Genomic DNA, 18208 nt, shown 5'->3' on the forward strand with positions numbered 1-18208 from the left:
GGACCCCTGGTCTAAGGGAATCAATATGGCACCTCCCTCCTCCCATATGTATAAATACAAATATACAGAGAAGGAATGTTCTGGGCACACAATAAGCTATACCCTCATACTGTACTGTCTAAGGGAATCAATATGGCACCTCCTCCTCCCATATGTATAAATACAAATATACAGAGAAGGAATGTTCTGGGCACACAATAAGCTATACCCTCATACTGTACTGTCTAAGGGAATCAATATGGCACCTCCTCCTCCCATATGTATAAATACAAATATACAGAGAAGGAATGTTCTGGGCACACAATAAGCTATACCCTCATACTGTACTGTCTAAGGGAATCAATATGGCACCTCCTCCTCCCATATGTATAAATACAAATATACAGAGAAGGAATGTTCTGGGCACACAATAAGCTATACCCTCATACTGTACTGTCTAAGGGAATCAATATGGCACCTCCTCCTCCCATATGTATAAATACAAATATACAGAGAAGGAATGTTCTGGGCACACAATAAGCTACACCCTCATACTGTACTGTCTAAGGGAATCAATATGGCACCTCCCTCCTCCCATATGTATAAATACAAATATACAGAGAAGGAATGTTCTGGGCACACAATAAGCAAGGCTAAATGCTAGTAAACTCTATTTTCCACAAAATTCCTTTTTTAAATATTAGCTCCCAAAGCAGAATCATCACAAATGTTGCAATAACCATAATAATCATTTAAATAATAACAATAAAAAAAATATTAAGTGCGAGATCAGTGCATCAGCGAAACCACGTGACTATGGTCCGTCAAGTTCACCCCAATCACAGGTACATTGTGCAGTTACTGTTGGCCACGCGTTGGCCAAGGAAACAAATTCTAGACTTTAGAATAAATCTCTTATTTTCTAACCCGCCTGGAGTCGGACTGGCGTGAGAATAAAAATGGCAAAAGGAAATGGGTACAGATAAAATGATACAAACAGTAATGATCTTCCAACCAGGGAGTCATGTGACCTTTCTCTGGCCAGTCCTGAGCAGAGCAATATCACAAGACGTTTCTTTTCTTAAGGAAATTAATTTTCAGCCGGTTGTAGACGGTCAACCAAACTGGCCAGCAGGTGGCGCTGTTTATCAACTTCATTGTATTAAGACATTTCCCTGCTTCTAAACGTTCTGCTCGCTTTCATGTTAATGAATTCCAATTTGCGAAATATTTCACAAAATTCTGGCAAAATTTCCTCCCGCCGCTCTCTGGTTCCTCGGGTTTCTAAAGTGTTCACAAGCCACCGAAAAGTGCAAAACGATATAAGATTAATAAATAAATAAATAAATATCGTGCTCGTAGCATCCGGAGTAGAAAACACAAGCAAATCCTTAAACCGACTTGAAATTAAATCCCGTTTTTTTTTTTTCTTTTTAAAAGTGGGAATTTTAACACAGATTTAGAATATTGGCTTCAATTGCCGGAACACCGTCGATTAAATTATACAGAGAACGGTATGAGGTGCCGCCACTGCGTAGAACTGATATTTGCCGCCGTGATCTCCAGCCGGAGTTTTCCAAATTCTGTGCTTCTTGTCTTCGTACATTTGCCACCATAAAGGCAATTTGCCCCACATTGCTGCCCTGTGGTCCATCAGTTTGCCCCTGGCTTCTGTCCCAAAGTCAGTTGAATGAGCCCCTTTGCAGCCAACTAGGGTTTGGGGTGAGGTTTAGAGAGACAGCTGAGCGCGGCGTATTGTGGTCCGGAATGTGGCGACTCTTCTTGAAGAACTAAATTCGCACTGAAACAGGAAAAAAAGGAAAATTGTGATTCCGTTTTCGTCACATGACCCGGGAAGGATAATTTATAAATTTTCAAGTTCAAGGGGAGAGAAAAAAAAAGATCACAAAATTGCAATAAAAAAAAAAATCTTTAGATACACTTCCGAATGACTTCTACAGAAATTTGTTTTTAGATTTTAGTTGCTAGAGTTTTTAAAATGAAATTTCAAGATTTTTCCCTTTCATAAATATAGAAAATTGAAGTTCCAAAAGTAACCTGAACTCGAATCTATTCAAGATTGTGATTTTTTTTTTGCATCATGGCGTCCTCAAATATTCATCTAAGGGGTACATTTATTTTCTAATTCCCACTTTTTTAAGATAAAAAATTTAGAGGGTTATTTACTAAAATCCGAATTTTTCTGATTATTAAAAAAAGTCTGACCAAACTAGAATTCACGATTTGACCTTATTTATTATTAAAAAAAGCTTGATTTAATTGGCTTGGGTAAAAACATGATAAAATCGAGTGAAAACCTGAATCGTATGGAGGTTTTTCCTGAATCACTCAATTTTTTACTGGCTTTTTTAGAAAAAGCGGGAATTTTTCAGATTTTTGCCCAAAACCCCTGAAAAGGTTGGATTTTCGGGCTAATTCCAGCACAGTCCACAAAATAGGATAGGGACCTCTCCCACTGACTTATACACAACCTCGGCAGGTCTGAGATGGCAGATTTTCAAATTCAGGCTTTCTGTTGCATTGGCCTTTAATAAATCTCGAAAAATTAGATTGAAAAAAAAATGAAAAATTTAAATTTGCCCCAAAAACCCCCCATAAAATATCTACATTTGATGACCTTCTGTAGAAGTCAATGGGAGGTATGTTATCAACATTTACTTTATTTTCAAGGTATTTAAAAAAAAAAAAAAGTAGAATTTTTAAAAATCAATAGAATAATTTGAAATGTTTTCCTTTGACAAATCTTAAAAATGTGATCATTTTTTTTTTCAAGATCTGGGATTTGTTTTGCCACTTTTTTTACAATGCAGAAAGATTGAAAAATCTAAAGGGCAAGTTTATTTGAACTCAAGTTTTTTCTGCAATTCAAAAACATTAATGACATTTTTTTCCTGAAAAATTAAAAAAAAAAAAAAAAGGTCAACTAAAACCTGGTGAGCTTCTGTAGGAATCAAACATTTAAGCTACATTATAGTTCTTTTGTAAAGTCAAGTTTGTAAAAATAAATGGAATTATATTAAAACAATCAAGGTTTTTTTAATTCAAATTTTTTCTGTAAATACAGTATGTAGAGGTGAAGAAAAATATCTTGCAGTTGGAAAAAAATGTAAGCTTATTCAAGATATTTTTTCGCACCTGGGTTTTTGTAAAATATTAAAAAATGTTTAAATCGTCATCTCTGTGTTTGGCTATTTTATTTGCCTTCCCCGATTGAAGGTTTTGTTTTTGTTGAATATGGTTATTTATCAAGGGTCGAGTTTTTACTCAAATAAACTCGAATTTACTCACAACTCGAATGGGAGCTTATTTATGAAAAAAATGTAATGTCTAAAATTCAATTGAATGTTGACAACCCGAAAACTCAAATCAAATTTGAATGAAATTCAAACGCAATTCGAATTAAGTTTTCCTTAAGGCTATTAACATCTTCAATGGGGGTCGGCTGACCTCTGCCATTGGCTTCTACATGAACTCGGCAGGTTTTAGGTGGCGACCTATCGAATTCGAGTTGTTTCCAGGGTAGGAGGGTGATACATCTCAGATTCAAAATCAATTTCGAATTTCAGCTGTTGGTTTTAAACTCAAAATTATGAGTTTTGACCAAAGAAAACAACTCAAAAAATCGAATTAACATACAAACCTTAGTAAATCTGCCCCTAAGGATGCTGGGAATTGTCTTTTTCATCATCAGGATAGGAGGTGAGTTAGTTCTCTGACACAGAACATGGTTAGTGTGCATAGTGAGTGAGATGTTTACCAATTACACACTGATAGCAAGTTAACAACATATAACTGAGAGTAGACCTGGGTGTGCAATTAAAGGGCAACATGCTCCAATGTACAGAGACCCAAATAAATAATGTTTGTACTGAACATATGTTCTACCCATGGGCAGCACTGAAAGCACAGGGAGTGGGAATCTAATTGAATACATTTTAATCATTAAAGATCACTCCCTTGATCCACCTATCCCACGCCCAGACACACCCATAGCTTACCAAATACCCTCCCACTTTCTAGTAAGCCTCACCCCTTTTGGGCAGTCCAGCCTGTATCATCACCATTGGAGCTACTAATGAGAACAAATGCCCAGTACAAGCCTAATGACATGGCCCAGGTTGAACACAGGCACGTATCGATTCTTAATATTAGAGTGTCAGCTTGGGGGTCGGTGCATATGGACAGGACGGGGATGTCGGCATGCGGTTAAAGGGAAAGTGTTGCAAAGCGTTACCTGGCACTGCGGCTTTCTTGCCGGCGGGTTAGTTGTGGGCTGTGTGTCGGTGAGGCAGCAGACTGCTGACAATCTACAAGAAACTGATAAATTAGATATATATATACAGAGAGATGACGTAGACCAGGGTTAGATACAGACAGAAAGACAGACATAGGGAGTAAGGAGGAAGAGCTTTCTGCTGCACAACCTAAACTTAGCTCTTAGGCTGGTGGCACATGGGAAGTCTTCTCCACACATATATCTCAGTGGGTGGAGAAGCACCCAAAACCATTCCTTCTGTGTCCCACTAATGGTGCATTTCACCCCAAAGATGCTCTAGACAGTGATCCCCAACCAGTGGCTCATTAGCAACATGTTGCTCTCCAACCCCTTGGATGTTGCTCTCAGTGGCCTCAAAGCAAGTGCTTATTTTTTAATTTGTGGCTTGGAGGAAACTTTTGGGTAAATAAAAGCTAGTCGTACTGCCAAAAAGAGCCTCCTGTAGCTGCCAATCCACATAGGATCTACCAAATGGCCAATCACAGCCCTTATTTGGTACCCAAGAACATTTTTCATGCTTGTGTTGCTCCCCAACTTCTTTTACTGCTGAATGTTGCTCACGGGTAAAGAAAAGGTTGGGGACCTCTGCTCTAGATTGACCTATGTAGGATTGGGATTGACTGCCTCCTTGGTTGGGTTGGTCCAGATTGAAAGCCATTTAGAGACTGTTTTGGATTGGCTCTCCTAGATAAACCCAGAAGACCATCTTGAAGGGCCATTAGAGCAAGAACTGGGGTGAACACCACTTTGGTCCTAGATATTCTTGGGACTTGGTCCACGTTTGCAACCTTGTTATGAGATAAGGTAGAACCTTGAAACATGTTGGACATCAAAAGTGGCTTTGACTCCTAACAAATCCAACGAGGATCTAAGGAGAGCTGCACAATGTGGACAAACTGTGCTACCAACTCAGGAGGAAGAAAAGGATCTTAAAAGCTTAAACCCCCCAAACCCAACTCCGCTCTCATGCAGCCAAAGCCAACACATATATCAAACATACATCCACACATACGGTCGCTGATCCATTGCTAAGCACCATTGCTCTGCAGAACCTCATAAACATCAGCATTGGGACTACAGGAACAACAAGTCCCAGCATGCCTAGTTGATTAAATACACTGACAGTTTTTTCTCAAAGCAAATGTTTAATGTGGGAAGTCACACTTATCTGGAGAGGGGATTTTTAGCAATAACTACATATTTCAAAGCCACCATTATTGCTCACGTGTTCACTGAAATATGGCAGGATCAGTATTTTTTATTTCGGAGATACACTATTTTAGCAACAATGAGAAAACAGCAAACCCACTTGCAGAGGTTTAAAGGGTAAATACATTTAGGTTAGACCACTAGGAACTTCCCTCTGTCTGACCATGGGAAAGAGAACAGCCCAGGAGCAGGAAGTACAGAGAATCAGAGCTCTGTACCTGGGTAAGTACTGGGGGAGATTGGATTCACTTACCCAGGGGGAGGTTCCTGTCTGACCATGGGAAAGAGAACAGCCCAGGAGCAGGAAGTACAGAGAATCAGAGCTCTGTACCTGGGTAAGTACTGGGGAGATTGGATTCACTTACCCAGGGGGAGGTTCCTGTCTGACCATGGGAAAGAGAACAACCCAGGAGCAGGAAGTACAGAGAATCAGAGCTCTGTACCTGGGTAAGTACTGGGGGAGATTGGATTCACTTACCCAGGGGGAGGTTCCTGTCTGACCATGGGAAAGAGAACAGCCCAGGAGCAGGAAGTACAGAGAATCAGAGCTCTGTACCTGGGTAAGTACTGGGGAGATTGGATTCACTTACCCAGGGGGAGGTTCCTGTCTGACCATGGGAAAGAGAACAACCCAGGAGCAGGAAGTACAGAGAATCAGAGCTCTGTACCTGGGTAAGTACTGGGGGAGATTGGATTCACTTACCCAGGGGGAGGTTCCTGTCTGACCATGGGAAAGAGAACAGCCTAGGAGCAGGAAGTACAGAGAATCAGAGCTCTGTACCTGGGTAAGTACTGGGGGAGATTGGATTCACTTACCCAGGGGGAGGTTCCTGTCTGACCATGGGAAAGAGAACAGCCTAGGAGCAGGAAGTACAGAGAATCAGAGCTCTGTACCTGGGTAAGTACTGGGGGAGATTGGATTCACTTACCCAGGGGGAGGTTCCTGTCTGACCATGGGAAAGAGAGCAGCCCAGGAGCAGGAAGTACAGAGAATCAGAGCTCTGTACCTGGGTAAGTACTGGGGGCATTTGGGTTAATTTACCTTGGGTGGTAGATTCCATGGTAAAGGCAGCAACCGAGGAGCAGTATTGATAATCACTGTTCTATACCCAGTTATCTATCTATGGGAAGGCGTTTATGCAAGTTGACCTACATTTAAATACTAAGGGGCAGATTTATAAAGGGTCAATTTCGAGTTCATGGGAGTTCATGTACAAACTCCCATAAACTTCCATGAACTTGAAATTTGAAAAAAAAAAAAAGACCATTCGAATTTAAAAAAAAAAAAAAATCTAAATTTTCAAATTCGGGTGAATGGGATCGACCCGCAAACTCGAATCAAATTCGATTTAAGTTTTTTTCACCAAAAAAAAGCTGGATTTTCAGGATGTCTCCAAACAAATTCAATTTCCAGGATGTCCCCCATAGGCTAAAACAGCAATTCTGCAGGTTGAATTTGAATTCTTAAAGGGCCAGTACATGAAAAATATTGAAATTTTGAAATTTTTTAAAAACTCGAATCGAATTTTAACTATTCCCAAATTGAATTGCACTAAAAAAATAAAAAATAAACTCAAAAATTAACATTTTTTTTATTTCAACCATTGATAAATCTGTCCCTAAGTGTCCTATGTTTTTATTTTATAGTAATACAGGAGGGAATAGCTCAGGAGTGGCCCTGAAGGCCCGTCAGGGTGGGATATTTGGGACTCCTAGGTGCTTCTGAAGGTCCAGCCAGAGGGTAATTTAGGTTAAGATTTTGGTTGAGTTCTCATTTCATCTTCTAGATATTCATGTTCATGAAGCACCGAATGCTTTCATATATGAGCTAAGTGAAGCCCCGACTATATGTTGGACATCAAATGGGAGCTTGATCCCCCACCCATCTCATTCAATAGTGACCCAAAACATAATTCACTTTTATCATATCAAGCCTATCTGCCAAGTTGGCCAGGCTCATCTAATGTCAATGTCTCAGCCAATGTCAATCACTGGTCACACTCAATGTGTTTAACCTCTTTATGTACAATAAAATCAAAGAGATTTTATTTCAAAGAGAGGTCAGGCTTCACACTGAAGGATAATATACATTAACAGTCCCTACCATTAATACTCAGAAAGGCGGAGTTAAGGCAAATATGAATTAGTTGTACCATATATATATCTACATATGGCATATTCATGGCAATGGATTCCAATAACTTAAAAAAAAAAACAAAAGAAAAATATGATATAAATATTGATGGTATTTGTACATATAAGTAGGGGCTGCCATATTGCTTTACCGAGTTAGGTCAGCCTGACCATTTCCATAGATTGGAGAGCAACAGGAAAGAATATTATGTTGCTGATGTCTGAGCACCAAAATCAAAGGCAAGCAATATGGCCACTCATACCCATGTACCAATACAAAAAAATATTTAGAACATTAAGAATTTACAATTTATAAAACTATAAATAATTTTAAATTAAAAATAGGTTTAAATAAATGAAATGTAAATTCAATTTAAATTTCATGACAATTAAATTACGGTACATGTAAATGTAAATTACGTTGCAATTTCAAAATTAAATCGAACATCATTTTAAATTAAATGTAATTCATTTTAAATGAAATGCCAATGAAATGTAAAATTCATTTTAAAATAAATGTAAATGTTAACTGTTTAAACTGTGCGCATTTACATTAAATGCAAAATAACATGCAAATTAAGTTTAAAATAAATTTACATTTAAGTTAAGTTGAAATGAAATTATTTTTTAATATAAGCTAAGCTTTCCTTGAGTTTTTAAGCCTCCAAGGCATTTTCATTATATAAAATAAATTTCATTTAAAATTAAACGTCAATTCAATTTTAAAATAAAGGTAAATGTTGATGGTTAAAATCTTGTACATTTACATTAAATGTAAAATCTTAATTGAGCTTAAATGATATTAATATTTAAACTAAAATGACATTTAAGTTTAAATTAAATGATGTTTACATTTAAGTTCAAATTCGATTATTTTAAATATTAGCTAGGCCTTCCCAAAGTTTTTATGCCCCCCCCAGGCATTTTCGTTAAATTTAAAATAAATGCAATTTTTAAACTAAGTTTAAATGACATTTTACTTAAATTTAAATTTAAACTAAAATTACATTTAAATTAATGATTACATTTAAATTTAAATAATTTCAAATATTAGCTATGCTTTCCTAAACTTTTTATGCCTCCTCCAGGCATTTTCATTGAATTTAAAATAAATGCAATTTTTAAATTAAGTTTAAATGACATTTTAATTAAATTTACATTTAAACTAAAATTACATTTAGGGGCAGATTTATCAAGGGTCAAAGTGAATTCGAAGTAAAAAAAAAAAATCGAAATTCGAAGTCAAAGTATTTTAATTTGATGGTCGAATTTCGAAGTATTTTTTTACTTCGAAATTCGACCCTTGATAAATCTGCCCCTTAAAGTGAATTATGATTACATATTAAATTAAATGATTTAAAATATTAGCTAAGCTTTCCTTATTATGCCTCCCAGGCACGCCTCATTAAAACTGGTACATTTAAGGCAGCACCCCCAATGTTTAGGCCACACCCTATTATCCCAACCCATCCTGACTCCACCCACCTTCTGTTTCATTGTATTAATTGTTATTTTTGTGTGTTCTCCTTGTATTATAATGCCACTTCAGTAAACCTTGGCCCTATATATATATATCTCTCAAGTCAAACAAATTTGCATAAATGAGATGCCCTATAAGGCTAGAAATATTACAGAATCAGCCAATAGATAAATAAATAAATAGCAATAAATAAAAACATTGGTAAAACAAGAGAGCACCCTCCGCTATCATTGACACTTACATAAAGTCTTTGACACTTAAATAAAGTCTTTCCGAATACCATTTAAAGTCAGTTCATTCTCAGTATTAGGATTGATGTATTTACATCATGACTTGTGCTACATTCTCGAAGACAGTTGGGTAAATAAAACAGTCCCGTCTGCTGTGATCCAATGGAATTGCTTAATGCTAAACCACAGTTCCATGGTGAGGAGCCATATTGAATCTGTTCCACCCGCATACCGTTATCCTAAAACGTGTTACATGGCCGCTATAATCAAATCATTTGATACATTGTTGCAAGCAGAATGTTTCCATTGACATCAAGTTATTTGGTTTCACGTTTCCAGGTGGCGGATTGAAAAATTCGTTCACTTCTCACATAATTTGGCTTTTTTCCTCCCATGCTTATGCGAAGTCAAAGTGAGGCCAACAAAGGACTGGGGGAAAGAATTTGCCAGGCACCTTTTTTTTTGTAATTTTGTTAAGAATAAACAAAGCAACGGACACGGTTCAGGAATTTGTGGCACATAAAGGCGACCAGTGTTGGACAATTCAAAAATGTCTACTAAGAGTCCAAAAGTTTCCATTGAGTGGAACTCAAACGTCCCCCCATGGTTGGTCCACGTTCTTCCCGAGCTCATTTACGTTCTGGAGAACAGATCCAGGATACAGGCAGCTGAAATGAGATTCCCGCAGTCAGTTACTTGGCATGTGCTCTACTCACAATCGCCGTTCACGACTTCTGCTTCATCATCTTTTTGCCAAGTCCAATATCGCTCGCCTTTAAATTAAAGTCAACCAGCCAGCAAATCCCTTAGCGAAGGCTAATTAGGGTGACAAATTCAGCGTGGATCTCATTAATGATTGTCAAGGTGGAAGCTGGAGAGATTAAAGCAAAACAGTTGGGGGTTTAAGGGGCAGCCCCTGTTTTAATTTGATCAATAAACCACTTTGAAACACGCTGCTTCCGAAAAAAATAAATTACCCACATATACTTGTAATGGCTCAGCGGCCATTTTTAGTGGAATTTTGGTTCCAGAAGGGACTGCCCCTTAATGATGTATCTCGGTTTTATGATTGGTTCATCGTTTTTTTTAACATTTAGACAAACTGACAAAATGAAGCAGGAGACAGTGAACATAAAAACATTCCTTCTCTGCATTTATGCATCTAAACATGTGATTGGGTGCCGCCATATTTTCTGCCTTAGATTCCCCCCCCAATATGAGTGGAGTGGTGGTGGGTCCCTGAAACAGAATTTGCTGGGTGCTGAGAGGCAAGTGATGCACATACAACATACATACATATACATCCATGCAGCAGCTTCTGTTTATAATACTTTAAAAAATTTAGTGAGTACAAGCGAATTGGACCTGATAGTTGCATATATGATGTTATGTTTAAAGTCTATTTAAATAGAAGAAATAGAAGAAAATCTGCCCTGATACTGAGCTTAGTTGGCTCAAACACACCCCGGTAAACTAAAAAAAAAAAAAAACATGAACCCCACTTATGACATTTATTAAAGGGAAATACATGGAATAGACATCCCATGGAAATTTTTTCCTCAGTTCTTCTCTTCTCCAGATCAAGAATTGACCTCCACAACCTGTTTGCCTTGAGTTTAGATATATGGGAGAAGCTATTCCATTGAGGTATCACGAAATTAGTTGTTTGGTACAAGTCTTCTACGGAACGACAGCCTAGAAATTGGTGACTAATACATTTGTTGGAGGCATAAAGCTGTGTAAAAAGGTTTAGAAGATTCTTGGCTTCTTGGAATGTTCTGAAAGTGAGATTCTGAACATTACATCTGCCAGATACTCAACAAGACTACAAGGTTCCTCACTATTTTTGGAGCAGATCTTCTCAATATAGTCACCAAAGTAACAATGAATGTAATTGCCAACAAACCAGCCTGAACTGCAACTGAACAACCTAACTCTGGCAAGCAGAAGTTCTGGTTCTGAGTCTCATGCTTAAGCCCAATAGTCCCTGAGTACAACAGTCGGGCTAAATGAAAAGCTATGGAGATCCGAACAACGTATCGGGCTTTAACAAATTCAAATTTGATGAAACTACATTACTGCTGGTTGTTGAAGGTAATGGAGATGCTCTCAACGTTCCATCATAAAATTATAATACATCATGTATTTAAGGCACACTTTCTAAAATAGATGGCTTAAGGCATTGTCCCTCAACTCTCCTGCTTTGAAGCATCATTTGAAAGCAGGATACTTTACTATTTCTGTATGTTATGTACCCTTTGTCTGACCTCTACTTTCGTTCCAGATAACCAATATTGTAGAAGACTACTTCAATCATCGACTGGCCTGGATTTACATAGTGGGCACCCCTAGGCTCACTGCCGTTCCTCGCCCCTGTCATCTCCTCATCATCTGGACTGGAGAAATGGGGATTGTATCTCCAGCGCATCCCCACTGTTTTTGAACCAATGTGGGTGTGGTTGGGCAGCATGCCGCCCCCTAAAATCCTGCCACCCTAGGCCCGGGCCTAGGTGGCCTTTCCAAAAATCCAGGCCTGATCGGCAATTTTGGACACGTATGTGAAACACAAAGTTGAGGATGGACTCAGAGCCTTCAAAAATTCTTATGAGGTTCAAAACACACTTTTTTTTAATAAAGTTTTATCCCACATGGATAGAACACGGAGAATATAAACATTTCCAGCCATATATTAGCATGAAGATGACTTGGTTGACATCAAACCTATATTTTAGGATATACAACTTTCCTTTCCATAAATATAGAACATATGTAATTCCACAAGATACATTGTGCGTGGTATAATGCTACATTGTTATAACATCATATGTCTAAAAATTTAAAATATTTGGTGCATCTGGTTGTCGGATGTCAGGGAAATGGCACAAGAACCTGTGATTAGATTTCAACACTCTTGAACATCTCCATAACATAACATAATTAATTTTTTCCTGCATTAGCCCTAATGCAATAAGGTGCTCATTGTCTTGGGGTGGCCCAAAACTGTCTCTTCAACCCTGCTAAACATTTTTTTAGGAAGAATGCATAACACGTACAACACTTTGTTCCTTCGCTCAACTTGGCCAGATAATTCAGGGAGCGGAGTGTTACATAAGGGGATCCCTAGGAAGCCATTACTCTTAACCCATCTATTATATTTGACCATTTGTATCAGGACTAAAAATTGTTTCAGTGAAATCGGTGCTGTAACTGGGAGAGGTCAATGGCCTTGAGGAGAAGGCCTTTACTGCCTGGTAGGGTGGCCCTGGTGCTGTTTCACTGAAACTGTAGTTAGTCCACTGCTGTTGGCCATACCTGCTGGTGGCTGCAGCGAGTGGGTAGTGGTTACCTTTTTGCCTGGAACAGAGGGCCGAGGCAGTTAGAGAGTGTGTGTCTCTGAAGCTAGTTGGTGGTGATGAAGATGATGTTGCATAAGTCAACATGTTGCTTTGTTGCCTGGAACGAGGTGATTCTGAATTGTATATAAAACTTTGGCTGGAAGTCTGGAATGAAGACATGCTGTTGAATTGTGAACTAAGGCTTCTTGACATCGGAAGCTGGTGGAAGAAGAGCGATGATGATTTCTCTGGACTGGACTTGGGGGATGTTGTAGTTGATGATGATGACGGTGCAGCAGAAGACCTGAGAGAAGTCCCGTCCTGATCGGCTTGGAACGGCAACCTGGTGCAATACGACTGAAGTGGTTTTCTTGCATCGGTGGACTGCTGCAAAGACAGCAAAGGTATTACCGGGTGTTGGTAGAAGGCCCTTCTACCTGACACCTGAACATGTAGTTGCTTGAACTCAGAATGAGCTTGATCTTGTGGTTGCTGAAGGGTTTGTACAGATATTAATTTCTCCTTCACTCTGGCAGAAGCCATTGTTAAAACAGGTACCACTCCTAGAGCTATTCTTTTTAAGCAAATGGCATTGGCGCTGGTTCAGCTTTCTATACTGTCATTTCTACAAAGGATTATGGGGCAAATTTGGTATAAAGTCTTGATGTTAATGACTTTAGACTCCTTCAGCATTTCGTGTCAAATCCCACCTTGTGATCCAACACAGAGTAGATATGATCTGCTTGGACACATATTATTGCCATGTTATCACACTCTATTTAACAAGTGATCTCTGGGTAATGGTGGCATTCTATAGATATATGTGTGTGTGTGTGTCTACGAATGTGGCTAAATCTAATATACAGTTTTCATAAAATTTCAGCCATCATCATTTTTAACATCATGGCGCATTCTACAAGATTTAATTAAGAAAGGATAATTAGCTTCTCCAATTTTGACCAGTCTACTTGGGCCACTGGGCCCACTTGGTTATCACACAGAATAGAACTATAGGGGAAGATAAGGGAGGTTATGGCTAGTCATCCTAGGAACAATGGGGAAGACTTTTTTCACATTTGATCTCTTATTAAGCATGCATAAAAGCTTAGCCAATCACAAACATATATCACTTTAATCCAAAATTCCTCCTATTCCAACCCTTTTTGAAGGCCCTTGAGCAGGTACTGTCCCCTTCACATAAGATCTCCATAGATCTCTATAAATTCATTAGCCAATTTCACCGCTTGTAAAAAGGCAACTTAGCGGAAGACGTGTAGTGGGTGGGACTAGAATGTTCTGATGAAGGGGAGGTGCATATAGTGGGTGGGACTTGAATACTCTGATGGCAGTTTACAAAGGGAGGGGCCATAATCTACATCTACAATGTTTTATACTCAATGTTTTATTAAGCAATGCTCAATTTACAAACAAAGAACCACCCTGAGCTCCACTGCCTCGCTGGTGCTTGCTCCATGGTAGAGAAAAACAAGAATTCTATATTCTCTTCAGTTCTTCAAGAATCCATTTGTTGCCGCTGTCCACTTCAGGAATCCATTTCTCACTTTATTTCCCAATCTGTCTCAACTGACTAAAGGCTGTTTCTTGGCGTTGAGTTGACATTGTCCAATTTCTGTGGTTCCACATAGGGAGACTGGATCCAGTTTCCCTTTTAAGCCTTCTTGTTAATTCAACCAATGATAAACTTCTCTGAATCCCACTGGCTGTGGATTGAATCAACAAACTTCTCCCGTTGGCAAGCATGGAGTGTAACCCTCTGTATTAAAAATATTACTCGTTGGGGAAGAGTGCTAGGCTGATGCAGATGTATTAAATGTTTTAATAGCTACTTATTTATTAGAAAGATCCCTAATGTCCATTTCCCACCGTATGAACTTATGCTGAACATGTCTTCAGGCTGGTCTTTGATATAAGCCATACAGATCTCAGTGATAGTATGTGGTGTTCCCTTTTTTGGTGACTTCCCTTTTGCCTTAATCTTTATTTACTCCAAATTGCCTTACTGCCACTTTTTGTCACAATATCTCTAGCTTGCTGTACTGTCATTATCTCGTCCAGCATTCTCCAACTGCCTTACTGTTTCCATCTTCAGTGTTGACTCCATCTAGCCTTACTGTCTCCATCTTCTCCTACTGTTTTCACATTTATTTACTGTCAATATCTAGTCCTCCATTCTTCATGCTGTCCTACTCTCACCATCTTGCCTTATGTCTCCATCCTTCCCAGCAGTCTCCATCTTGCTCTACTGTCACCATCTTGCCCTTCTCTATCTCTTTTTCCTACTGTCTCCATCTTTCCCTACCATCATGATCTTGCCTTACTATACCTGATATCTTCCGTTCCCCCTGCCTTCCACCTCTTTGAGGTTACTCATCTCTAGTTGGACCCTCACACCTTTTCCAAGTCACTCTAGATACACACACAACAGCTAACAACAACACACACCATGACTTTTTACACACTAGTCACTTGCAGCATGTTCAGTTTCACTATCCTTTTCAGTAAAGTGACCACTTACCCTCTAATTTGTTGTTTGTTTGCATTAAACAGTTTGCTGGGGAATGTTTAAGATTTTTAATGAATATTACTCATTTATTATATTACCATTTTTGTGCCCAATACCAAGCCACAATACTCAACGATGAGGATCTACAGAGCACAAATTGTTGATTGCTCAGCAATACAGATGATATTTACATATTTGTGTAATTGCCGGAGTATCGCCCACCTGCTCTCACACCACACAGTCCAAACATCTGTAGCTCATTCTTGTTCCACAGCACAAAATATAAAATAAAGTCCTAACTGATGGGATGTCAAATCAAAGAAGTCAACAATGAGGACACTACAGACATATTCTCCTTCATAATCCCATCAAATATTTTCCCCAAGTTGTGTCCTTTGATCAGATTGATCCCTAGCTGAGTGCCTCCTCTTGATCACGCCAATGATGGGTGATGTGTTTGTGAGCTGGGAGATCTGGATAGGTATCTGGGTTTCTATGCATTTCACAGTAGCTGACAGCTCTGAACTTACTTTGGGGCTGCCGATCTTGGTTTTCCCCAGCTTGCCTTTGGTGCGCCAGGACTGTTCATGGTCAAACTCTAAATCTTCCAGCCTCTGTGTTAGCGCCAGCTTCTGCTGGATGGCCATCCGCAATAGTGAGTTCAATGTCTTCTTCTCATCTTCAGCAGCGGCCAACTGTCTCTGCATCTCGTCCAGCTGGGTCACATACTCATCACACCTGCACATGCAAAAGAGGGAAAATTACAAATTTGGTGACATTCAATCAATAGAGAGCTAATGAGGACATCAAGAAAGTAGCACCAAGAAGACCATGACCTTTACTGAAACAATCAAATCATATAATAAAATCATCAAGATGTGGTTAAGGAGGAACAATTAATTATGGTCAAGCATTGATTATATGCATGGGGGGATAAATAGCTCAATATGAAGAACGTTGTTAGAATCCAAAAATATACTGAAGACAGAAGAATCAATCTGCCATTGACGGCCACTTGTATTCCTCTGGCTAATCGATGATCTTGGCTTAGGCTTGTGGTTCTCTACACATATATTTCTTATTTAAATCAATGGTGATGATTTCTATAAGGGGTCCATAAGAAGACATAAGGGAAGTCTAGCTTTGTTAATTCCAGACATGCCCCCAGTTCTACCTAAAGCCTACTGAGATCAATTAGATGACAACATCTAATAGATCAGTTCTTTCTTAACCCATAAACTTCTATTGGGTTTTCATGAGATATGCTGCTTCACATGGAACTGAATCTGGCCCATTATGAGAAGACATCATTTATAGGGAAAGACAACTATTCTTGAAGGGAAAAGAGGTCAACCAGCAACAATCCACAATCATAACAACGCTCTTAAGAAAACTGATACCAAACAGGACATTTTGGAGAAATACTATCCATATGGACTTGATGGCACTTAATAATAAGGAAATCACACTAGATGTCTTTGGCCTGGTCCGCAAAAGCATCTGAAGGTCTTCTGGTAGGCCTTAGTGAGCCCCAGCCAAGTTCCTTAACTGGGAACCTGCTGTTGGCAAGGTGTCTCCTTAGGAAGGACTAAGAGGAATGATAATTTCCATATTACCAATAGATAGAGTACTTTATAGTAGGGAAGCTGGGATGTGGCCTTCACATCTGGTTATGTGGTATATCACTGGTTTATTGTAGGAAACCACCGGGCAACAAAACACAACAAAATGAAATTATGTACTGTTCTCGCCCCCCGGAAAGAGCTTTCAGCATCAATTATAGAATTAAAAGGGTTTTATACTTTGAGACATAAATATTTTATCTTGATGGAACTTAGCGGTGAGAGCCAACATATATATATTATTCATAATCTTTCTTTGTAGATCTAACACTTCACTGGAGTCCTGGCCACTAAAAGAAATTCCAGCCTGTAGGTGGGTTACAAATTCCTTAGGGAGATACTCAAAATACTACCAAAACATTGTGAGAATGAGACGGCAGTTTTGGTGGCATAATATTTCTTCTGCTGTGTTGTAAACGGTGTTGTCTATATCGCACAACCATTTCTTATCAGAGTGAAGATGTTATCAGTTCTGAGAATGGATTTACTGCATTGCCTGTTAAAGGGCTTGGACCAAATAAAATGTATCAGAACTCTAGTCCGATGCTATCAATTAGCCACATTGTTTGTTACCTGGTCATGAGACAATGTGAGTCACAGTTATTCCTCCCTATTGGCACAGACACCAAATCATTTTGGCTCTGGATAAGAAGCACTCCTTCTGCCAAAGTTCTACTGGCACAGCACCAAACTATATCAGCTCTACATCATAGTAACATAATGGCACCTTTTTATACATTCTCTGACTGTGGGGCTGGCTCATCATAGGGGGGCATTGACTTAATGAGGCACAGCCTAAAGGCCAGTTAGTGTAACACCTGGGGATCTGTGGCTGCATGTCTGGTACCCCAATGTTTCTATAAATCTGTAACCTTGTTATGAGCTAAGAAGGCCCAGTCTGAAGGCCAGTTAGGAGGAGATTTGGGGTGAGTGCTTATTTGTACCCTGGGTACCCCTGGAACTATAGCAGGGTGACACCCCAATGTTTCTATATATCTGTAACCTTGTTATGAGCTAAGGGGGCCCAGCCTGAAGGTCAGTTAGGGGGAGATTTGGGGTGAGGCTTATTTGTACCCTGGGTACCCCTGGAACTATAGCAGGGTGACGCCCCAATATTTCTATATATCTGTAACCTTGTTATGAGCTAAGGGGGCCCAGTCTGAAGGTCAGTTAGGGGGAGATTTGGGGTGAGTGTTTATTTGTGCCCTGGATACCCCTGGAACTATAGCAGGGTGACACCCCAATGTTTCTATATATCTGTAACCTTGTTATGAGCTAAGGGGGCCCAGTCTGAAGGTCAGTTAGGGGGAGATTTGGGGTGAGTGCTTATTTGTACATTGGGTACCCCTGGAACTATAGCAGGGTGACTGTTACCCCAATGTTTCTATATATCTGTAAC

At 39.2% G+C, this 18208-nt stretch overlaps 1 protein-coding gene across 7 annotated transcripts in view; it reads right to left on the reverse strand.

The window, feature by feature from the left end:
- Nucleotides 1–1409: 1409 nt before the first annotated feature.
- LOC108710727 (protein bicaudal D homolog 1) overlaps nucleotides 1410–18208 on the reverse strand; it is a 64265-nt gene continuing 47466 nt past the window's right edge. The window contains exons 7-10 of one of the 7 annotated variants that reach the window (XM_041585849.1): nucleotides 15718–15925; nucleotides 12675–13050; nucleotides 4235–4307; nucleotides 1410–1780 (exon numbers count right to left, since the gene is read on the reverse strand). In XM_041585849.1, the coding sequence (XP_041441783.1) occupies nucleotides 1690–1780; nucleotides 4235–4307; nucleotides 12675–13050; nucleotides 15718–15925 (748 nt within the window). In that variant the 3' untranslated portion in view covers nucleotides 1410–1689. The other 6 variants (XM_041585851.1, XM_018251884.2, XM_041585850.1 and 3 more) reach the window with 6 other exon arrangements.

The sequence above is a fragment of the Xenopus laevis genome, chromosome 3L (assembly GCF_017654675.1).
Source record: "Xenopus laevis strain J_2021 chromosome 3L, Xenopus_laevis_v10.1, whole genome shotgun sequence".
Classification (NCBI taxonomy): domain Eukaryota; kingdom Metazoa; phylum Chordata; class Amphibia; order Anura; family Pipidae; genus Xenopus; species Xenopus laevis.